The 24,770-nt window shown below is 39.0% G+C and overlaps 3 protein-coding genes and 2 non-coding genes across 5 annotated transcripts; 2 read left to right on the top strand and 3 right to left on the bottom strand.

Annotated features, from left to right (window-relative positions):
* The first annotated feature begins 10 nt into the window (after positions 1 to 10).
* Positions 11 to 3,858, top strand: LOC110059615 (THO complex subunit 1-like). Its single transcript, XM_020766337.2, has one exon. It carries the CDS (start codon positions 16 to 18, stop codon positions 1,705 to 1,707), a length of 1,692 nt encoding a protein of 563 aa, XP_020621996.2. The 5' UTR covers positions 11 to 15; the 3' UTR covers positions 1,708 to 3,858.
* Positions 3,302 to 14,182, bottom strand: LOC110059635 (ubiquitin-conjugating enzyme E2 Z-like). The gene is made up of 7 exons (XM_020766358.2): positions 14,043 to 14,182; positions 11,899 to 11,971; positions 8,090 to 8,277; positions 7,517 to 7,631; positions 6,949 to 7,061; positions 4,349 to 4,439; positions 3,302 to 4,168 (listed from the first exon to the last, which is right to left on the bottom strand). Exons 1-7 carry the CDS (start codon positions 14,156 to 14,158, stop codon positions 3,962 to 3,964), a joined length of 903 nt encoding a protein of 300 aa, XP_020622017.2. The 5' UTR covers positions 14,159 to 14,182; the 3' UTR covers positions 3,302 to 3,961.
* Positions 14,183 to 15,948: 1,766 nt separating this feature from the next.
* LOC110059680 (neuropeptide FF receptor 2-like) lies at positions 15,949 to 19,404 on the bottom strand. The gene has a single exon (XM_089282661.1). The coding sequence runs from the start codon at positions 18,273 to 18,275 to the stop codon at positions 17,145 to 17,147; it is 1,131 nt and encodes a 376-aa protein (XP_089138787.1). The 5' UTR covers positions 18,276 to 19,404; the 3' UTR covers positions 15,949 to 17,144.
* A 2,513-nt stretch (positions 19,405 to 21,917) lies between these two features.
* LOC149116953 (U5 spliceosomal RNA) lies at positions 21,918 to 22,038 on the top strand. Its single transcript, XR_016205789.1, has one exon. It is a non-coding gene; the product is annotated as a U5 spliceosomal RNA (small nuclear RNA).
* A 718-nt stretch (positions 22,039 to 22,756) lies between these two features.
* Positions 22,757 to 22,877, bottom strand: LOC149116952 (U5 spliceosomal RNA). The gene has a single exon (XR_016205796.1). It is a non-coding gene; the product is annotated as a U5 spliceosomal RNA (small nuclear RNA).
* Positions 22,878 to 24,770: the final 1,893 nt, after the last annotated feature.

Raw genomic sequence — 24,770 nt, 5'->3', positions numbered from 1 at the left:
TGATGCGTAAGGTCGATGCGCAGAGAGGTTCGTTTGCACGCGGGCAAAATGGCGGTAGAGGAGAGGTTAAATTTTGAAACGGCCAGGGAAGAATTCAAGTCGTGTGTGAGCAAAGCCAAGGATGAAAATGACGAGATCGAATTAGCTGATGTTTTCCAAAGAGCACCAGGAAGCGAGCAAGAGAAAAAACTGGTGGTCGATCAAGTTTTCCGAGATCTCGTCAAAGAGGCTGTTGTCAAAGGAGGCAGTTTGGAAAGATATAAACTCTTGATTAGTTTGGTTATTAAGGCAGCTATTCAAGGACACTGTTCTCCCAATCTGGTTTTCATTTTGCTAAGCGATGTGTTTGATTGTATCACTTTGGAGCAGTGTGATCCTCTGTTCTCATTTGTAGAAGAAAAGGTTTCCACTTGGACGATGCCTTTATTTTTTTCTGCTGGCAAGAATCTTCTCCTTAGGATGTCCAATGATTTGCTGCGTCGTTTATCAACATCGCAGAACACTGTATTTTGTGGAAGGATTCAGTTATTTCTGGCAAGGCTCTTTCCTCTCTCTGAAAAGTCAGGACTTAACTTGATGAGTCAGTTTAATTATGAAAACATCACCACTTTTACGACAGCAGACCAAAAGGAAAAAATCACTGGAAGTGAAATGGAAGTTGATGATCGAGAAGCTGGAGAATTGGCATCAAGTACTGTTCTGGTCGACTTCAATCTTTACAGGAAATTTTGGGCTCTTCAAGATTATTTTCGAAATCCAACCCAGTGTTATAACAACACTGTGGCGTGGAAAACATTTGCAGCAAATACAAAGGAAGTTTTGAATGTGTTTAGAAGTCTCAAGTTGGAGCATGTGACGTGGAAAAAGAAAGCAAAGGAGTTGAAGGATCTACAAGGAAGTGATAGCAAAGACGTGGCCCGTTACTTTGCCAAGTTTCTGACCAATGAGAAACTCCTTGATCTGCAACTAAGTGACAGTAATTTTAGGAGAACGATTCTTGTGCAGATGTTGATAATATGCCAGTACCTTGTTGGTAATGTCAAATTTAAAAGCACAAACCAAGTCCTGAATGAGTCTCAAAGCAACTGGGTGAAAGATACAACTACTCAAGTGTATGAATTGCTGAGAGAAACACCACCAGATGGAGACAAATTTGCAAATGCTGTGGAACATATCTTGGAAAGAGAGGAGAATTGGATATCATGGAAGAATGAAGGCTGTCCAAGTTTCATCAAAGAAAGGAGTGAAGAGGAGTCAAAGCCACAACCTTCAAGGAAGCGTAAGGTCAGCATTGGAGATGAGGTGGCCTCCGGGTGGAAGTCCAAAAAAGTACTCCTGGGAAGCAGTGAGTTGACACGTTTGTGGAATCTGTATCCTGACAACTTGGAAGCTTGCAAAGCTGACAACAGAGTTTTCCTCCCAACTCTTGAAGAATATTTCTCTGAGGCCATAGAACAAGCTGACCCTGATGCCATGGTAGAGGATGAATACAAAGTCATCAAAAATGGTAACTTTGGTTGGCGAGCACTACGTCTTCTTGCTCGGAGAAGCCATCACTTTTTCCAGCCAAGCAGTAATCCTTTTAAAACACTTCCAGAATATCTTGAGAGTGTGGTGCAACAACTTGCACAAGAACTGCCACACCTAAAGAATGAGGAAGGCATTGTGGTGAATGGCACTGCAGAGGCAGGTGTGCCTATCACATGATCCATCCGATGCATTAACCTGACACTGACCAAAGTAAAACGGACAAAATCAAGCAAGGTGAAGACAACAGACTATGAATTGGTCCAGTGGCCACACAATTATCTACTGTAAGGACAAATGGAAATTTGCAATTCAATTGCAGTAGTAATTTGAGAATGGCGTGGGTTTTGTTCCCTATCTTGGTATTTATAAGTTGTGTAAACGATCAATAGTTCGCAAGAAAGGCATTGCCATTTTAAGAAGTCATTTAGTAACTTTGGTGATGCTTAGTGTTATCTTGAATCAGTAGATTGAATGTTACCAGTCTTCAGTAATGTACATTTTTGTTTAAGCAGGTGGAGTGTTTGACATTCAGTGTCTGTAAAAGCTTGTGTTATAACTTTATTGTTTTGAAAATGAAAATGAAATCCATGCTAGATTTGGTGGTGGTGTAAGGTTTTGCATTTGTTCAGTCATATGTCATAACTTATTTCATCACCATTTTCCAGATTGTGATAGGCCAAGTTAAATCTAAGTGTATTTTGGTCATAGTGCCTGTGCAGGGATTAGACGGGTGTGGGGGGTCAGTAAGCTGTAGATGGGGGGGGGGGGGCTATCAGTATGCTGCTTTTATACAGTTGTCTCCATTAGTGGGGGCTACTGAAAACTGAAATGTACCGGCCCACTAGGCAACTGGATTTAAGAATTTTTTTCCTGCTCTGGTTCCAAGGAACGAGAAAGACATTTCTGGTCATCCTGCTTTATAAAGACATGAAGCCTGGGCTTGGAGGTCACTCACAAAACACTCATAGGCTTCAAAGGTCCTCTAGTACCCAGAGCACTTCGTTACAACTGTAGGCTATGAAAAATCTTTCATTTCTACTCTCGCATAGCCAAAAAGTACACTTTTAGAGAACAAATAAACCAAGATTTGCTTGTAAATTATCGGATTAAGTAACAGCATCAAAGTTAACACATGGCATAACCTCTAGCAACTAAACTACCACTGCAAAATCAGGGCATTTACATGGTTGTTTGACTCGAGCTAGCTTTGTATACAATTTTTATTTATTATTTAGCTCTTATTAAACAAGCAGGAGGTTGTGAGTACAGACAAAATGCAGCAAGGTCTGTACTCACGACTGAGGTCAAGATGCTCCCATACAGACCGATTAAGCTCGGTTAATAAGATGTTTATTATGTGGCAAACAAGAAAATTTAACTCATTTAACGTAACTGGTTTGTACTAGCTGACACTTTGTTTGCATATGGCGATGAGTTGAACTTAAATCTACCAAAGTTTACTTGTCCTCTTTCCTTTTTTTCCTTCTTCGGGCTTTTTGGTACCTCTATAAATTATTGAGAAAATTGAAGAAATTGGTCAACATTTTTGTACTTCAGTTGGCAACTTTTTCATCTCAAAATGTAACTGGTGTATATCCTGGTCTAGATGGGAAAATCTAGACTGCAGTCAAAATCTATTTCAGCCGATAAGCTGGTATTTGTGAATTCGATAGCTCCCAGTCCTTGTGAGACATGGCCATATAATAAAAGAGTTATTGAACTAATAAACTTACCCACATAAAGTTCTCTTAGGGTTATTATATACACTTAATCAGACTTCATGAGTTTTTATTTACCTTTGATATGACAAACTTTTGAGATACAACTTTACAATAGAGAACTGCTTGTGAGACCATATTCAATTTTCTTGTAGGTGATGACGATGGGTGTATATTTACTATTAATTTTGATCATTTGAAATGGAGCTTTTTATTCTTTTTGAAGATGAAGTATGCCCTCAAATTATGTTTTAATACTCCTTTATACCTTCATGGCCTTTCTCAGACAAGTCTGAATTATTTGTGTGAAATTCTCTGAAAATTTCATCTTATTAAAAGCCTGGACAAAACTGTCTTGCAGACCTCCAACATTGGATTACTTCCAGAGAAAAGAACCTAAACCTAAACCAGTGTAATATGTAAAAGAAACTGATACTTAATCCTTATGAGTTATCTTAAAACGTTGTGTACAAATTATACTTTTGAAACTCAAACATCAAGTGTGACTATTGTACAATTACTTATTTGACTGTCCAACATGGCTCTACTACTTGCATTTATTTTTGAAATATTGCAAAACAGTAAATAAATACCTCATCAAATTGTGTCCTGTTCTGTTTAATAGTCTACTTATTTTTCTTATTTGCATTATAAACTAAGCATCTTAAAATGTGAAACAGAGAACCAAGAAGCAAATAAGATACAAATTTAAGTCAGTCGTCACCATACAAAAATGCTTCCCAATCATCTATTTCTGGGGGACTTTCTCTTGCTTTTACTTCTTCTTCTTCCTCTTCACTTGATGAGTCTTCCAGTTCATTTCCCAATGCTTTTTTAGCATCAAGTCTTTTCTTGATGGCTTCTAGTCTTTGTTTAAGAGAGACATAATCAAATATTCCTACATTTTCTCCATAAGGATCCTACCAAGAAAAAAATTGACACAACAAAATAAAACTGGTGCTCTGAACACCAACATGTCAGGCAAGGAATTATACATCTTGGACTTTGCTGAACAGGATATCCCAGCTGGTGCATTACTGGTTGATAGCATTAAACAAAAAGTTAGCAGCATTATGCAAATGAACATAATTAATTGTTACCATCATGGACTTTCCAGTTGACTTCATATTCTCATTGATAACTGACCAGTAGCTGTCATAAAACCCAAGGAACAATTTCTCCATTTTTGTTCTGAAATTGTGATTGAATTAAATAAACATCAGTTAAAAGGACTCCAGTTAAGAACTAGTGCGCACACAATTTTGGAGAGAGAAATATCTTCACCACCTCTTCCACCCTACCTCTCTCACCCCCAGAGTAATTGCATGGCCATTTTCTCCTCATGGTTTAATTACACTCACAGTCAACAGACTAAGCAATCATTGTCTACTTCCAATCTCCTTTTTCTACTCCTTTTCCATCACAACCAAAGCATACATGACACAATGGTGTGTTTTTACTGTACCAATTCTGGCACAAATTCACAGTACTGTAGTTGAGAGCTTTTGGGAAAATATTGTAGGTACTAACTGATTGATCACAAATAATTTAATTAATATTTGTTATTACAATAGCATGTCATGATATGAAAGCCTGGCACACAAGCAAATGATCCGTAAACTGATAACCTGCTGCCAAATTAAATATTAAGCCATCTTCTCAAACAAGTCCCCCTCCCCTCCCCCTCCCCACCAAAATAAGCTTGAAGTGAATCAACCTCATTCCCAGCATCTCTTATCTTCCCACCCTCTCTCACTCCTGGAGGGAGGGAAGACGAGAGACCCTGGAAACAAGGTTGGAAATGAATACACCCTACCACCAGCATCAAGATCTCTTTCTGAAATGATTCATTGCTTAACTTTATAAGAGCCTAGTATGTCCGACACTCGAGTACTGCTCTCCAGTTTGGTGTCCGCACCTTAAAAAAGACTCAAACACCTTGGAGAAAGTACAACGTAGAGCATCCAAATAAAAAAGTCTGCATACGAGCCAAGTGGCCAATCAGGCTGGAGCTTATCCTGGTTTCTGTAGCATGAAGCGACTAGGAGTATTTCTACTCCCCCCTGGAAGGGATGCTAGTCCATTGCAGGGTTACCCTCAGCATTAAGTTCGCTGGTACCCATTTACACACCCGGGTGGAGAGAAGCACTGTGAGAGTAAAGTGTCTTGCCCAAGAACACAACACAATGTCCCCCGGCCAGGGCTCGAACCCGGACCGCTCGATCCAGAGACGAGCCCACTAACCATGAGGCCACCACACCGCATCCAAATGTGCCCATGGAAATATTGGGCAAGACATGCCCTGCAAGGAACGCCTAAAGCTCCTTAAATGGCCAACACTTGAACAAAGAAGATTAATTTCGTTGCTTATCGAGTGTTATAAGACAATAAATAGACTTAATGGACTTGATCCCTGAGCATTTTTCACATTTGCACATGATTTTCGGCCCTTAAGAGCTAATCACTATTTTAAACTTAAGTTTGCATCAGCAACTTTAAATACTTTTAAATATTCTTTTTTATACGCATAACTGATAAGTGGAATAATCTGCCAAGGGAAATTGCTGAGGCAGAAAAGTTGAATACTTTTAAGAAAAGACTGAGACATCTTGCAAATCTTTCTAATGAACACTAAGTTCATTTATTGTGTGATGTATCATATATATATAGTTAGTATTTTAAACAGTTATAAATAATTTATGTCTTAATTTATTTTATTATCAGGAGATAAACTCTTGTTACCCTCAGTTGTATTTAGTAGTACCTAGTTGTATATTAATAACTCGTCCTAACATGACCTGCCTAGATTAGCTCAGCTATCCGCGGGCATGTTACAATTGTAATTTTAATTTGAGAACAAATAAAATGTATGTATGTATGTATGTATGTATGTATGTATGTATGTATGTATGTATGTATGTATGTATGTATGTATGTATGTATGTATGTATGTATGTATGTATGTATGTATGTATGTATGTATGTATGTATGTATGTATGTATGTATGTATGTATGTATGTATGTATGTATGTATGTATGTATGTATGTATGTATGTATGTATGTATGTATGTATGTATGTATGTATGTATGTATGTATGTATGTATGTATGTATGTATGTATGTATGTATGTATGTATGTATGTATGTATGTATGTATGTATGTATGTATGTATGTATGTATGTATGTATGTATGTATGTATGTATGTATGTATGTATGTATGTATGTATGTATGTATGTATGTATGTATGTATGTATGTATGTATGTATGTATGTATGTATGTATGTATGTATGTATGTATGTATGTATGTATGTATGTATGTATGTATGTATGTATGTATGTATGTATGTATGTATGTATGTATGTATGTATGTATGTATGTATGTATGTATGTATGTATGTATGTATGTATGTATGTATGTATGTATGTATGTATGTATGTATGTATGTATGTATGTATGTATGTATGTATGTATGTATGTATGTATGTATGTATGTATATAAACTAGAAAATGATAACCCCTTTATCTCCTTTTCACTTTACTATGGATTTGTGAATAAACAGTTGTTATTATTATCATTATTATCATTATCATCATCGTCATCGTCATCATCATCATCATTATTATGAACCGAACTGAACTATCGTGAAGACAATATGACGAGAAGTTAGTAATTAATCAGCTAGGGTACATACATGAGAGCTGGATGACACCTTTGTTTTCCCTCTAACATGTCGCAGACAGCTACTCTGAGGTTTTCATGTTGGATACATTCATTATATCTTTTGCAGTCACCTTTGTGGACTTCCTATAAATGAATAATTTATTAACAATTCATTCATGCTTTGGCATGCATCATATTGAGTTGTGAAGCAAGCAGGAAGTTTCAAGAGCATGAAAAAAGTGTAAGGGTTGCTAGAGGCAACCTGAAGGGTAACTCTAAATAGCTCCTTAAGTGATCCTAAACTTCCCAAGTACATCAACATTTGATGGTGCATTATAAAACCTGAATAAATTGTTTTATCAAGGAAGTAGAATGACATGGAAATAGTGCAGCAAAGTTAATCTTGCTAACATCATAAACATAAATCATTTAATCATAATGCACACTTACATAATTATACTGATTTCGATAGTGTAGCCCTGCTAGCTATGTAATAAAAGTTACGTATCAACTAAGGAAAGTAATTTTGAGTTAAACTGAAGTCTGAGTGGACTATTTCAGCATCTGCATCTGTAATTCTAGAGGAGATTTTAACTAACCTTCCGTTCAAATCCTGGTTCATTGTGATATGGTTTTTCATTCAGGAGAGACTGGATTGAGATAAGCAGACTTGAAAGAGTCTGAGCAGGACTCCATGCTGGGCCAGGCCATGTTCTGTCAACAAAATAAAGATTATACACAAAGCAAAGTTATGTCAAATACCTTCATAACCAACCTGCATCTTGAACTATTCAAACTTAACATAGTAAAATTACATTGATTTCCAGAGGAAGTTACAGTTTGTATTATGCTACTATTAGTGGAAATAATTGGGGAAGTGGAAAGTATTTAGAAATAGCTATTTGTTTAGATTTTTAAGCGTTAGCTGGCAAGGTGAAAGGTTCAGCCAAAGCCAAAAGCCACTAACCATTCTCCCAAACAAAAAAAAATACCTTTTATAATAATTCAAAAACTTCTTCAAATGTGAAGTTGAACCCATTGTCAAGGAAAGACCAGTTCCCACTACCACCCATAAATCATTTCTAGACAGGCCTGTGGGTAGCCAATCAGATTGTGCATTTACCTGATATATCATCGGTCATTGGGAATAATAAAATGTCCACACTGCTTACCCTAGAATACTGAGGCAAACTTTGCCGTTTCCATACAGATTGGGGTTGAACCTGACTCTTCCATTTCCTGTTGTCATCAGAACAACATGTGGAGGCTTGATTGGATACTCAGGGGTAAAACTGATCAAAAAATAAAAAAATCCACCAGCGTATGGTGTGCCACGTGGACCTATGACCAGCGCATGAACCTAAAACAGTACACAAATCGAATTTTATAACATACCCGGCAAAGCTGCACTATCTGAAACTCCACATTTGTTTTAAGAAAAGTGAGAGTGAAGCCGATATGCAATGCACACTCGTGGCATGAGCACTTCGCTAAATGTAAGAGAAATTTATTTCCACTGGCAACGTTGTATAACAATAAAATAAATTTGATTTGTGCTCTTAAATGTACATCATTGAGTTATTATGTACTTGGGAAGCACGCTATTGAGCTGTATATTTGTAAACAGATAAATTTAGCCCCCCTTATGCCTGATCAGGATAAAACCTTTCAATTGTTGGCTCTTTAGGTTTGGTTTTTAGAACTTAGTGACATCATTTAAAAATGATCTTTTTACGATAACTTCAGAAATTCTTGCATGCTCATTGACTAATTTTCATTGTCAATAAGCGGACAGACACATGAATTTATAATTAATGTGATACATCAACAAGCTAGAACAGACAATATGACAATTTGTCATCATAAAAAACAAATTGGTGTCAGTTTTTCATGCGTCTGTCTTGTTATTGACAATGAATTTTGCCATAACGTAGTCAAAGTAGTCTGTGGATCCACAGCTACTTTGACAATGTTATGACAAAATTCATGAACAATAACAGGACAGATGCATGAAAAACTGACATCAATTTGTTGAGTTATTTTTTTGTAAAAAAAATACCTCTTAGTCGGCACGTGGGGTATGTTACGGGTCAATGGGTGAGTGAGAGATGTATGTATGTCACACCAATCAGATTGGACCTACTATAAACAGCCAATCAAATTTCTTGTTGTGAAGGTAAATAGTATGTGAGGAGATTTGATCCTGATACAGTTCAGAACAGCCATATTTATTCTTGTATAAAAGAGGAGGAATTATTCATGTATTGGGCTTATTTCGAAATCTTCTGAGGCGAGGATTTTGTGGGCGGGTTTGATAAACATTTGCAATTGGGTAATCAGTGAAAGAAACATAGTGTTTGGCATATAACTACGAGCATTCAATGAAGGGTGAGCTTTTCCCATTAGATAAAGTTCTCAATTAAATGAGTCTTAGCCGCTCTGCTACTAGGTTTAAGATTTGAATGATAAGAACAATTGTATTTTAGGGGAGTGGAATGCACTACTGGGAATTTGATGAGGTTGCGACCAGGTTGAAATCGTTTGCATGTTGTATTGAAACCTAAATATTGCTGCAGAGTTTGTAGTAAGAGTTCCAGGTGTGTAGTCAATGTCAGCATCCATTGACAAGTTTCACTTTGAAAAGCGAAGAGACTACAATTAATTTGGTCAACAGAACAAAAAGATATTATTCTGTGACGATTTTACAATTATAATCATGGTTCTTGTTTACCACTGGAATGAGAAGATACGATTGAAATGAAACTAAATCTTTTCTCTTCAACGTTATCAGGGTTTTCGCTTTTTCACATTAATAGCCAGCAAGAATTGCAGTAGGAGAAAAAGGAAATTGTTTTTGTTCATGAGAACTTTAGTGAGGTATACGAAGTCTTGGGCGTTTTATTGTATTGAACACAAGGCCTTTGGTAATTGAAAAATAAAGACTGACGTGTATGTTGCCTGTTTGTGATTTTTATTCCGGTTTGGAGTGGAGTGTGACAGTTAGATACATACATTGGGTTGTTTTAGAGTGCATAATGTTCAGTGTATGGTGACTAGTTATGAACGAGATGAGTCTTGAGTTTTGAAGCAGTTCATGAGTTAGTAGTCTGTAAATGGCACAAGATATTTTTATTTTCAGTTACAAAGGGTAACTTGATACTTTTGTTTTTCACAAGGAGTAAATTCAATTAGAGCTGACAAATCGTCACCACTTGTTCCCACAAGATGTTTGCTATTTTTAGTTACAAATGGTAACTTGACACTTTTGTTTTTCACAAGGGAGTAAATTCAATTAGAGCTGACGAATCGTCACCACTTGTTCCCATGAAATGTTTGAACAAACAAAACAAGATATTGCTATTTTTAGTTACAAATGGTAACTTAACACTTGTTTTTGAGTTATTTTTTGGTACAAAAAAATACCTCTTAGTCGGCGCATTGGGTAATTTTGTTATGGATGGGTCAATGGATGAGTGAGTGAGTGAGAGATGTATGTATGTCACACCAATCAGATTGGATTTACTATAAACAGCCAATCAAATTTCTTGTTGCAAAGGTAAATGGTATGTGAGAAGATTTGATCCTGACACAATTTAGAATGGTCATATTTATTCTTCTATAAAAGAGGAGGAAGTATTCATATGTTGGGCTTACTTCGACATTTTCTGTGGGTTAGGCTGAGGATTTTAGTTACGAACGAAATGAGCCTTGAGGTTTGAAACAGTTCGTGAGTTCGTAGTATGAAAATGCAACGAGAAATTTTTATTTTTAGCTACAAAGGTAACTTGATACTTTTGTTTTCACCAGGAGTAAATTCAATTAGAGGTCACGAATCATCGCTTCTGGTTCTTAGGACATGTTTTAGAGGAGACAAGACTATTTAGATTTGAAACAGTTCTACGTTTACAATAGTAAGTGCAGGTGATGATTGTTTTGTTCTTGTTGCATGCAAATATAACAAGATATTTTTATTTTTTAGTTGCAAAGGGTAATTTGACACTCTTGTTTTTCACAAGGGAGTAAATTCAATTAGAGCTGATGAATCATCACCACCTGTTCCCACGAGATGTTTGCTATCTTTAGTTACAAAAGGTAACTTAACACTTTTGTTTTTTATATGGGAGTAAATTCAATTAGAGCTGACAAGTTATCAACTATTGTTCCCAGGATATTAAACAAAAAAAAAAGCTTTCATTTCTGGACGGTTTTTACGTCTCTGCAGTAGCAGTTTATTTTTATTAGATGGGCATTTTATGACATTCTTTTCAGTCCGATATTTTTAAAGGTAAAAAGTATGAAAACTGCTCAAATGTTCTTTGAAGACTGCATGGCACCAAGTTATAGTGCAATTTAATTAAATCAGACTTTCAATGTGTCAGAGAGGTTTTTTTCTCTTTCTTTAAATTTTTGGTGAAGTAGTGTTGTTGTGTTGTGTTGTGTAAAAAGGGTAAACTTACGACTCGTATAAAATGCGAAAAGGTCTCTTAACTTGAGTATTTTTGAGCAAAAATTCCTCTTGGGGGTTGGAAGGGCTATGTGATGGGTGAGTGAGGGAGTTATGCATACGCACGTGTCACACCAATCACTCTGTGGGTTTTATCAAAGAACGAATCAAAGAAAAAAAATAAGATGGTATCTACATTAATCTAGAGACGTGTCAGATTACTGTAGTTTGTTCAGTCAAACATCTTGTGGCTTACTATTTAGATATCTTACCATTACTGATGTAACATCGTATGTACATCATAAATTCCCAGTTTCTTTCTTGCTGTACACCGCAACCAAAATAACTTGTCGAATTAACCAAATCATTACTGTAAACAGCTCCATGAATGCTCCTATCTCCGAGACTTCACAAAAAAAAAAAAAAACTCTTGCACGCCTTGCGTGCCTATGTTTAAATAGAGCAATGGCCATCAGTGGAGGTTTGACTGACAGCAATCCCTATATGTAGTCATAAATATTCAGGACTGGCACAAACCTTTGTGATGTCATTTTCATCTGCTGCTATGTGCAACCCTGGTGGTGGTTCTTTATACATGCTGGTTATGTCCCTATAGTCAGACAAGACAAGCTATAATTTATGGTATCTAAAAGAAGGTTTAAAGATGGCCAATGTATTCATAGAACTGTATTTCAAAATAGGCTATTCTCGCAAGCATCCAAGGGGGTACCTGCTTATATGGGCTATAGACTGAGTATGTGTGGCCCCAAAAGGTTAAGTATAGTTTTTAAGTGATTTTGGTCTGAAAAAGGGTATACCGGTTGTTTTTGACCATTTTGGTCAACAGTAGGGTATGTTTTTCACTCTGGCTTGGCATTGGGTATTTTGTTTTCAAGGAACTTTTTTCCACATCAACATTGGCAAATTTACATCCCTACTTAAACGTCTAGAAAATGATAGTCATTTCTGGTTAGCTGCAGTCATATATTAGAAAAGTGTACTAATTTTAGAAGTCTGAAATAGGGATGAAAAATCACAGATTTTGGTCTGAAATAGTAGTGTACCCTGAAGAAACTTCTGACTAGACTGCAAGCAGTCTCTCTTTTGCTCAAAAATCTGTGGGGAAGAACACAAGGAAGAACGCAACACAAGTGAGCAGTCATGAGCTTGCGAGCTTGAAATGCGGAGCTGTGAAGCTGCAGGTAAATCGGGTCTCGGAAGACAAGCGAAAAGAGAGACTACAATGGTTTCGTACAGCATTTCTGAAGCCTGACAAGCTGGTGACAGGGTAATTCTGTTGGTTGGTCTCCAAAGTCATGACGCGCATCCGTCAGTGACCTTTATAAGTGACATGGAGCATATGCCAAACTCTGTTGTAACTTAGTTTGTCTCCTACTGTTCAACTGCTGCGGTTCGTGAAATTTGTACATTTGCTGCTCTATTTTGAATTTTGATCTCTCAACCTTTTTATTAGTTCTATACCTTACACTTGCTTTCAAAGGACTGTGGTAGGAGGACCCTAGAGTGGAGTTGAGCCAATTGACCAAGCATTAGGAAATTTTTTTAGAGGTCATGGTTTGGTTTCAGCTGTAATCTGTCATGGTTTTTTGAGTATGACACCTCTATCATTTCTAGATATTACAGCGTATGTTTCAAGCTCTCCATTCGCCCTGTAACAATAGATTCCGTAATTACTAAATTAATAGATTCCAATTACTAGCATTTCGTTGACATCAGGTTCGATGAAAACTGTTGCAAGTGATGTCGCTTCTTATCTTGGACACCATGTTTATCTTTGTCTTGCTTAGTGCGAGACCTTGCTAGGTTCCTTAATGGTGCTTTTTGATGGTAAATCTTATGCAAATACTTGCACAACGACAAAACTCAGACACTGACACCGATCGGAATTTCAGTTTTTTGCCCTGAGCAAAACAAGCTTTTTTGGCGTTGAACATTATTATACAACAAATCTTATCAGATATAGCCAAGATTGATTCGCAGAAAAACTTAGACACTGGAATGTCATATTCGAAAATGGGCGGAGGTGTTATTGACACAACCTGTCAAAGAGCATCAGAAACGTTGTGCAAGACCATTGCAGTCTCTCTTTTCGCTTGTCTTCCAATGCCCGCACTACTCATGGCTCATATGTCACACTCGCAGTCACACTTGCACATTCACTTGTTTTGAATCCTTCCCCATGGATTTTCGAGCAAAAGGGAGACTGCTCGCAGTCTATCTTCTGACCCTCTCATTCCCCTTGTCAATAAACAATAACTGGTCCCTGCTGACAGCTCATGTGTGGGAAACTTTTCAACACTGTCAAGCCTCTCTGGAAAAATAGTACAAACATTACAGCTGTCCCCGTTGTAAAAGCTCATTGCTTGCAAAACGACAAGAGGAAATGCCAAGCCCTAAAGTAAATAATTACTGACAAGCACCCAAAAGGGTCAAAAAGAGAATTTCCGACTTCACAATACCGGGCCAATTCACCCACACGTATCGGAACGCTTTCAAGAACGGGACATGACACAATAAACACTTTTTTCATTCAATGAGATGCAAATAACTGGCCGAGTATGATTTCCGATCATCGCATCAGTACCACAATCTTCGAACTCGAAAGATCAACGGAGTAAAGACTTCTGGTGGTTTATCGTGAAACAAAAAGCATCTCATACCTCTTGATTCTGAAAAGGCAAAGTGCTGAAAGCCTTCCTGTGGGATGTTTCACCCTCTGCCATGGGGCTTCTGAGGATAACTGCAACCCGGAACTGGCTTCTTCCGCCATCGCCATGTTGAAAGTTTGTATTCATGACGTCATTCATTCCAGACGTAAAACAGAGAAAAGACTGGGAACGACTCAGAGGAGTTACAGCCGGCGACGCCCATTAACTAGCGACGCAAGCACAAGCGCAAACACAATATTTCACCGTGAAAACGGCCTTGACGCTAACCTGCAGAACAGGCGGAATCTTTTTGCGTATTTTAGGCGAACAGAGGTGAAAGCGAGCCGAGCGCGAGGGAAGAGCGCGAAAAAAACAACGCGTTATTTTTTTTCGCGCTCTTCCCTCGCGCGCGACTCGCGCTTTGCGTTCGCCTCGCTTTCGCCTCTGTTCGCCTAAAATACGCAAAAAAATTCCACCTGTTCTGCAGGCTACCTTGACACAGGCATAAGCACAAGCACAAGGATTAAAATTTTTCCTTTTACTTGCGCTTGCGCTTATGCTTGCGTTTGGGCTGCAACACGTTGAAAACGAAATACCGCTCAGGCGTAACACAAGCACAGGGATATTTACCACAAGTGGTTATGTTTGGCCAATGAAAACACTGGATCCAGATTAGGTCACGCCTAAACAGTTTTCCAGAATGGCGGATTGCTTTTGCTTGTGTTTGCGTCGAATTTCGTTTTCACTTGGGTCTAATTTTACTTGAAAATGTTTCGCAGTTATCTAGATCGATTGAGTGAATCTGTAGGTATAAAAACTTGCCCCTGCTCAATATACTGTGAATAGAGGAAGAAGAAGAAGAAGAAGAAGAAGAAGAAGAAGAAGAACTTTATTTAACGAGGGTAAAAGCACTTTACATCTAGCACTGACAAACTAGTGGCCCTCATTACACTATACATAAAATCTAGTAAATAAAATGACTAATGACTAAATACTAGGTAAAGTTGACTTAAGAAATAGAGAAATGGTCGAGCCGTAGTATGTATGAATCCTACATAACTTTGGTTAAAAGCTTAACATTCTTACTTACGTTCAGTTCAGTTGTGCTGCCCATCAAGCCTTTTGTTTTGCGACATTGCGATTGCCGTTGCCGTCGTGTCTTGCGTAAGGTCCTTTATGAGAAACCACGACGACGACGCCGAGGACAACGTCAATTGAAAAACGAATTTATATTCTACCTACGAATCTCGCGATACTCTGAAGTCATTTACTTGCTTTCTATTTGTCAAAACTATCTGGATACTAAATATGGAACATAACGTTAAATTCGGAAAAGACATTTAAAGCATTAGCTGTCGTGGTTCACGTTCTCCAGACAACGCAGAATTTGGTCATTTCACGTTGTTAGGGAGCTTAAATAAGCAAGGACGGCGACGACAACGACGCCTAGCCAAAATGAATTTATATTTTACTAGCGAAATTCGCAATTATCTAGATCTGTTCAGTACGCCAATGGCTCTAAGAACGTGCTCAGGCTAAATATTCAATGAAAGCATTCAATACCAAATGTGAATACGACATCGTTCACGTTTTTCAGACTGCGCGGGAACTTGGTCATTTCACGTTCTTGTTTTGCGGAGGACGGTGAGGAAATGTACAAAGATTTATAACGCACGTGCACTGCTATTGCTCTACTAATTAAACCTTTTGTTTGGTGACGTTCTCGTTGTCGTCGTCGTCGTGGTTTGCTTAAGCTCCCTGTTGTTTTGCAAAGGACGGCAAAGAAATGTACCAAGAATTATAACGCCCGTGCACAACCATTGTTTTGCTCATCAAACCTTTTGTTTAGCAACGTTTCTGTTGTCATTACCGTTGTGGCTTTCTAAACTCCCTGTTTAGACCAAAAATAACTACAACGTCAGCCAAACCACAATGCTTTATTATCAGTAGACTATTATATTTTGATACTGAGTTTTAATCTTGGATATTCAGTGGAGATAACCGAAAATGAACAGCTACTGCTACTACGGCTACAGCTATTGCCACTGTCACTGCCACTGTTACTGCCACTGCCAATGCCACTGCTACTACTGCTGCTGCTGCTGCTCAGTACTGCCACTGCCACTGATTGCTACTGCCACCACAACTGCCAGTGCTACTGCTAGCTACTGCTGCTCCGCTGTTGCTGCTGCTACTACTACTACTACTACTACTACTACTACTACTACTACTGCTGCTGCTGCTGCTGCTGCTGCTGCTGCTGCTGCTACTACTACTACCACTACTACTACTACTGCTCCTGCTGCTGCTATTACTATACTGCTGCTGCTACTACTAACCCTGCTATTACTACTTGTGAAGATAATCCACCAAAGAAGTTTTGAAAGCATATTTTGGGATTATTTTTTTAGACCTTACTTATCCCAATATAAACCGCACTCTGTTATAATTTCTATTTTCATCAAGAGTTAAAAGCTCTTATTTCAAATGGAATTTAACAGGGGGTATAATATCTCGCTGTCTATCCCTCTTCTTTACTCCTAGAGAGTTGAATCGTGATTTAAAGCTAAAAAAACCGTTCTCGAAAAATGTTTTGTCAGTTGGCTGCCAACAACCGCCTTGACCATTTTGAAGTAATAGTTGGACTGACTAGCCGCAGAGAATTTACACAAACAGGACTATCCGCTAGCTGATGTAGAAGTTTGCTTCTCGGCTACGAAAGTGTATATCAGATAAAACTAAAAACTGATAAGAAAATGGCCTAGAATAGGGTGCTACTCCTACTAATAGCTCGTTCACGCCAACATATTTAACACTTTTAAAAGTGGTTTAACTAAACAAGGTTAAAAATTAGTTGCTCATTTCGTGCACACCCAACAACTTAATCAGGTAAAAACCTGTTTGATTAAAATATGGTAGCAAGGCGGTTTGTAATTTGTCTTCTCAAAATTACTGTAAAGCGTAATCATCGACAAATTGAAAAAGTCTAAACCAGATGTAGTTAAACTAGTTTATTTAATGTGAATGGGGTATAAGTCGCCTAGTCAGTTCTACCCATACTTCTGGGGACTTCCCAGCTCAGAAGTTGTTTTGTTGTTGTTTTTCTTTACAGTTTTATATCTCAGTCAGTATTGCCTGTCCGACCGGTTTATGGGAGTGAGCAGTTTCGTCGAGTTGTTGCTCTCGAGAGCGGGGCATTTGTTGAGCACTAGATTGTATTGCATGTACTTCATTTGCAGTTTTAAAACAACGCGGGATGACTTTTTCCAAGACCAACCTCGCTCCATGGCGAAATTGATTGTTGAAGATGAAATAAATCAGAGGATTGATCGCGCTGTTGGTGAAAGTCAAGAAAAATGAGACGAACAAATAGTTTGGTCCTTGGCAAAGATCTGTTAAACCGCTAAAACAGGCTATTAGTCCGATGAGCAGTGGAAAACGAAACACAATCACCACAGCGACAACAACTGCAAGCATTGCCAGCACTTTGTGCGTCATTCTCTCTCTTTGCTCCTGATTTGATGGTAGCTGATTTCCAGGAGGAATGGTTCGTTTGATTTTCACTCCAATGGCTATGTACAAAATGATAATGATAACGAGGGGGATCAATATTATGGGGATGAAACAAAACAAGAAATAAATGATGACTAGACGTAAGATGGAAAAATCGAAAGAACAAACAACATATCCGCTGCGAATTTCAATTAAACTGCCCATGAAAAATAAAGGCGAGGTGAAGACTATCGAAAAGATCCATACCACTGCGATTATCCGACGGGCAATCCGAAGAGTAATAATTTTCTTTAATGGAAAAAACACCAGAAGAAAACGATCCAAAGCAATGGAAAACAAACACCCAGTGACAACCAACACTGACATTTCACCAGTAAAAAAATGAAGGCGGCAAAACACTTCGCCTGCAACGCCACCGATCAACCATCTGTAGTTTAGGGCTGTCATGGCGATGTTCGCGGGAACCGAGTACACAACTAGGATCAGATCAGCAAAAGCCATGTTGACGATGAAGTAATTGCTCGGTGTTCGCATTCGTTGGTTGGAGTTCTTATGCACCACTGCGATCAGCAAACAGTTGCTGAGCAAACATACTATGAAAACGATGAAATAGGCTACAATTTTGGCTCTTTTTTCCACAGCGTTTTCACTGTCAATCCACAGAGTAGAGGCGGAGGTTGAACTGCTGCTCTCTCCGAACTCGATGTCTGTGCTGTTTAAAAGAGAACCCATTTCTAGTCTGAGTCTTTTAAATTGAAAATCGCGTTAGCGACGGTGTTTCTCAGGAACACAGCGGTTTAGAAAGATTTTTTAGGCGTGTTCTGAAACTGTCTTCCAAATGGAGGACTTAAGCACTTTTAACTGAAGAACCTCTCGAAATACACTTTGCTGTAACTCTAAACGTGATTTTCTCCCTTTCTCAATGTAATCACCTGTTTTTCTTCAAGATGTCATTAAAATGCATCTTCATTTGAATGGAAACTCTACACTTATCCCTTTTGTTTTACGTGACAATATTTACTAAAACCTTTTTATAACTTTTTTCTCCACCTGGTATGTTTGTTGATCTTAACGTTTTTTGCCACTTTACAGCCTTTTAAAAACGCAATAAACGAAAACTACTTCTGCGGAGCATTTGTCATGTTAATAATGTACGCGCAATTTCGTTGTCAAAACCCCCGCTAGTTATGGCTAGTGGTTTGTTGATGGTAGCTTGTCAGCGACAGAAATAGCTTTACTTTGTTCAAATTGGTTCGATTATGACAACTTCTTTAATTTCCGTCCAGATTTTATCTGATCTTTATGCATCATTTGGAAGTGTTTTTTTTTAACGAATGTTTTATTGAAAGTGACAAAAAGAAAAAAAATTAAACTTTATGTATTACTAGATCACCTGCATAAAGTCATATCGAACTCAGTGCAGTGATGTGTTGTTGACCAAAAAAAATAAAAATAAAAATTGACCAAGCGTGATCTTATTTTCATTGACTGATAATCACGCCGGAATATCATTAACCAAAAAGACATTCTTCCGACAGATCTGTTGTTGGATTATTAAAATTTGCATTTGCAATCTATTCATAAGTGACTTTCTGATCAACCCCAACTCGCTCCTTCGTGCTGCAAGTCACAGCAAGACGCATAAAAAATAGCGATAACAACAATAAGATTATAACATGTGTAAAGGCCCATCTCTTCGATAAAAAACTGCAGTTGGTCGCTGTTGTTAACATACAAAAGGCCATCTTTTAGATCATTATAGTTATGTTAATTCCCATCTCTCGGTCGAGATTTTTATTATGCGCACCGTGATTAGTGAGTTATAAGTGGACAATTTGTTTATCGAAAAAAAAAAACAACACAAAAACAGATGATTTTTAAAGGTGTTTTCGTTGTATTTGAAATACAATTTTCTCCATTTCTTTCCAATGTCTATATAAATGTTCTTTAATGAAGGTTGCTGAACTTGCGTGAACCAGCTGCTTCATGTGCGTTAGCTTGGGGCTATTAAAGCCGTTATATACACAAGACATCATGCAAGACCAAGAAACGATATTTATTGTCTCCTGGCAAGACATATTGATGCAAATGGTCAATGGAGCCTCAGTTGGTTTGCTATTCTAAGCGTCTAGGAAATATTTCCTTCAGATTATGAATGTTTTTCCTGAAGTACAACGCTCGTGAGACTCATAATAATTGATTCGGTCACCTAGAGCCATATTTGGAGGCTCTACGGTACTGACAATGGATTCACTGTTACATAACCGCCATTAACCGGCGTGTTTTTTCTGAACCCTGGGGAGGAGTTCTCCGGTCATTTGTATACCGTAATGATTCGATTTAAAATTATAATATTTAGAGAGGAGGGGAAGCCACATCAAGCCTAGCTGCTTTTCATGCGGGTCGTCTATCCTGATCGGATTGAAATTTGGCAATGTTGGTTTTTTAGGAGGGAGGAAAACAGGAGTACCCGGAGAAAAACCCTCGGAGTAAGGCAAGAACCAACAACAAACCAAACCTACATATTACACCGGGTCGGTGTCATATGTGGCATTGATTTAGCTCCCTCGTCTCAATACGCATTCCTTTTCTAATAAGCGTCACGCTTATATGGGAGCGTGTTAGAAAACTGTGTCTGGAGTTGCACTGGAAAGTGCTGGGAAGTTGGTTGAGTCAGTGAAATGGGCTCCTGTTACATAACCGCCATTAACCGGCGTGTTTTTTCTGAACCCTGGGGAGGAGTTCTCCGGTCATTTGTATACCGTAATGATTCGATTTAAAATTATAATATTTAGAGAGGAGGGGAAGCCACATCAAGCCTAGCTGCTTTTCATGCGGGTCGTCTATCCTGATCGGATTGAAATTTGGCAATGTTGGTTTTTTAGGAGGGAGGAAAACAGGAGTACCCGGAGAAAAACCCTCGGAGTAAGGCAAGAACCAACAACAAACCAAACCTACATATTACACCGGGTCGGTGTCATATGTGGCATTGATTTAGCTCCCTCGTCTCAATACGCATTCCTTTTCTAATAAGCGTCACGCTTATATGGGAGCGTGTTAGAAAACTGTGTCTGGAGTTGCACTGGAAAGTGCTGGGAAGTTGGTTGAGTCAGTGAAATGGGCTCCTGGTTGAGTGGAATAGTTGCTGGGTTCTTGTGCTTTTTTGAGTTTTGTTGAACGTCGGTAGGCGACGACAGGTGTATCTCTAGTCTTCATCGGGCGAGAAGGTGGACTGGTTACGAGTCACTATATGCAGAACGATATTCTTCTGCGATTGGTAGATTTCGATCCGCACTACGCCGGGAAAAAATGGTTCCCTCAGAGGTCATTTGTCTTACCGGTCTCCTGTTATTATGTTGCTTTTTTTTTCAATTTATTAATGTCATGCGTGGGAGGAGGTTGCCTTCGGTATCCGAGCCAGAGGCTCGTGTATATAAAACGCATGACAAAAATAACAATAAAATGAGAAAGAAAAAATAGTTGCTTGACTTCGCCTCAGTTAGGTTTGAGTACGAGTACGACTTTTGGAGGCTTCACATTATCACGTGACATGCCCATCTCATCCCATGAGCGACCATCACAACCTAAAATCAACACGAAGAGCGGAGACTCTGCAAATGTTGCTGGTCTAGAATTCGAAAATCGTACTCCTGCTCAAACTCGCACTCGTTATCCAGTCAAAAGATTGTGGACTCACAAGGCGCAGCCGAGTGAGTCCACAACAAATTTTGACCACTGTAATGACGCATGTCGTCGTCGATAAGAGATCAGACCACGTCAAACCACATTTGATTTTTTTTTTTTACCACAATATCAACGTCCAAGAAAATGGTATTTTTTCAGAGCGCGAGCTAAAAAAGGCATTGGGCGACACATTGACGCGAGCAGCGTTGTCTGGACTCTTATCGACAACGGCAAATTAGCCAATCAGATTGCGAGACTAGTAGCAATTGTGGAAAGTGTCTTTACGTCGACTAGACGAAGCACCTCGAAAAGAGACTCTGGTATCATGTCTTGATATTCTCTGTCGGAAACGCTCGCATGAATTAATTAATGTGCGCCGTATCATTTTCTGATTCGATTGGAGTATGGTTGGATAACAACATTTCTTATTTCGCTCCCATAATCGTAATAAATCAATATATCTCCTTGAGTAGCGGATTTTTAGTAGCCAATCGGTTTCCATAACAACGGTTTCAGTGTCGTTACTTTTCGAACTCATTTTCTCTCGGCCTCACCGACAACGTAACAAAAAAACTAATGGGTCTGGGGACGGAAATCAGTTGTCTGCGCATGCTCAGGAAAGGACTCGTAAGCGTCCCACATGTCTTGCGGCATCACGTTAGACATGGATCCGATCTTCATAGCGCTAGGTAACTCTGGTTTTCCTTCAATACGCACAAATCTTTCGCCTTTTACTAAAGATTTCCGTGGAGGAGAACAACTGAATGAGTCTATAGACTAATTTTTCGTCGCCCTGCCTTTCGGCGGGGCTCCTAATAAATGCAAGAGAAAACATTGACCGCTTCCTGATTACATGCATTCTATTGTCGTAGCATTGATGTCATCCTTGTGTCTGTCCGTGGGTGAAATTTTGTACTGGGAGCGGAATAAAAGATACACGATCAGCATAGTGATATAGTTAGCGGAACCCCGTTGTCAAACTTTGTAAATGTGAAAAGATTAGTTTCAAAGAATTACCTTTGTAGTTTTACTACTGTCTGAAAGTTCGAAAACGAACAAGGTTATCCAAAAAAAAAAAAAGAAAAACTAATGAAAAAAATAAAATAAAATAGTTTTACCGTGGTTTTTTTGTTATACAGAACACTGACGAAGATAAAACGACACCACGAAGGAAGAAGGTCGGGAGTCACTTTTCAGGAGTCACACGGTATTCCTGGTAAAAACATTTGGTTCAGTCTTCCACGGTGTCTCTCCCCACCCAGGAGAATATAATGACGTGCCAAAAGGTCGGGGCCAACCGGACCGTGACCTGCGATAGCAAAACACCTAAGCAAAAATGAATGTTTCCCTATACAGGAACAAATAACGCTAACTAAATGTGTGGCTGAGAAGACAAAATATTTCGATCAGTCAATCTTAATTCAGTCGAATTTGAAATGTTCATCAACCGACCTGGCGATGCAGATAATGCGGCACTTAAAACGAGGTACTAGCTAATGTTTGAATACTCTTTACGCGTAATTATTGGGAGCCCCGCCATGAGGCAGGGCGACGAAAAATTAGTCTATAGACTCATTTGGTTGTTCTCCTCCACGGAAATCTTTAGTAAAAGGCGAAAGATTTGTGCGTGCTGAAGGAAAACCAAAGCTATCAACTAATACAGTCGTTCGGTGGTATTTTGAACGTGGTGCGGCAAGACCTGTGGGACAAATATAACTTGACTGTCTTAATCGTTATTTAAATACGCATGCGCATTAGCATGCAAGAGAATGATAACACATACATTGCTCCAGAGCCTTGTTTGGAATCCTTGACCAATAGAAATGAATGCTCTGGAGATGAAGTCTAGCGACTTTTTTACGTGCACGTGCATCACTGAACGTAACAAATAAAGTCGTGGTTACTGGCTGATCCCTGCGATCGCTTCAGAAAAAGGTGAGCGATCGTTACGACTACCGGTTTCCATATCATCGTCACGATTGCTGAACATTTTTTTCAGCGATCGCGATCATATGGAACCAGCCTTTAGCTTTTTGTCCTGTTTATTAATTTGAAGCTGATAAAAGTAATTTAAACGCCACAGCAAGGTTATGAAGCTGACGTTTTGAGCGTTAACCTTTCATACTCGTAACGCCAGTAATTTTTTATCTGTATATATATATTAAGTTTCATTAACCTTTCTAATTAGTAATTCTGTTTTAATTTCAGTTAGTTTCAACTTTTGCGTAAGATGCATCATGTGATATTGGCCAATCCGCAAACATATCACGGGATTTGAGTTTCATCTGAGGTCATTACCATGTGCATTCAATAGACGATCGGTCAACCAGCTGGTTGCTTTACTTCTTGCTGCAGCTACACCGTGCTGACGAGACCCAACTAGGTCGAAACCGTCCACGGTTGCAATTCTTGGCTTTCAGTTTGGACTCTATCATGTCGTTGTCCCGTTAAACTTTCTACGTAGTAATTGGCCTGCAAGCAGGGTCACGTTGGAATACAAGCGCGCGCGGCGTGGCTGCGGGCGCGAAATCGAGCAGCGAAGCCGCGAGACGAGAAAGTTCACTTTCACTTTTTTTCGCCTCTTCACTAGACTCCTTCCCGCCTGATCGCTTTGCTCTTCGCCGCTCGCGCGCGTGACTCGAAGGTGAGCCTGCTCGCGGCTACGTAGTAATCAGCCTCGCTTCATTGTTATCATTAGAATATATGTGGGTTATTGACCAAGGGTGAGGTCTTGATGGTTGGGTATTGGCCAAGTGCTTTTCCAAGCCAATATCCAGCCATTTTGACCAAACAAACTTGTCAATAAAGGATTTATTATATGGCTTTCGGGAAAATGTTTCTTGCGGGTTACAGCGGGTGGTCCCGAGCGGGCAAGATAGCGCCATCTTGTCCGCTTGGGTAGCCAATCACAGCGTAGGATTTGGTTCATCTTGTCCGCTCATGGAGCTAGCCATAAAAATAATGGATTGTATCGCCGTTAAGTGCTTTGGACAGTTATGTGTAAGAGCTACACCCAAGAGAATATGCTTGATGACGTGCCAAAAGGCTACCTTGGGCCAGCCGGACCGTGACAAACACCTGACTAGCGTTGAATTTCTCTTTACAGGAACAAATGATACGTTTGTGGCTGATAAATGCTTTTTCAGGCAATCATATTTCCGAAAGTGAAGAATGATCATCGCAGTTACTTTTCCAATTTAAGCAATTGGAAGGAAGAAGCCTGAAAAAAATCAGGGCTTCAACGGGATTCGATCGAACCCGTGACCTCCGCGAATACCGGTGCGATGCTCTACCAACTGAGCTATGAAGCCACACATTGGGAGCGAGGTCAATTAATTGAGTTCATATCTTCCCGTGAGGAGTGAAATGATGTGAGGTTTATATGAAATAATTCATATATGAACTGCGGTTGTAGATGAAAGTGAAGAATGATCATTGCAGTTACTTTTCCAATTTAAGCAATTGGAAGGAAGAAGCCTGAAAAAAATCAGGGCTTCAACGGGATTCGAACCCGTGACCTCCGCGAATACCGGTGCGATGCTC

Source organism: Orbicella faveolata, unplaced genomic scaffold (assembly GCF_042242905.1).
Source record: "Orbicella faveolata isolate gen_17 unplaced genomic scaffold, um_ofav_v1 contig_12, whole genome shotgun sequence".
NCBI classification, from domain to species: domain Eukaryota; kingdom Metazoa; phylum Cnidaria; class Anthozoa; order Scleractinia; family Merulinidae; genus Orbicella; species Orbicella faveolata.
The sequence above is the reverse complement of the archived record's forward strand: the minus strand, read 5'-3'. Positions and strand labels throughout refer to the sequence as shown.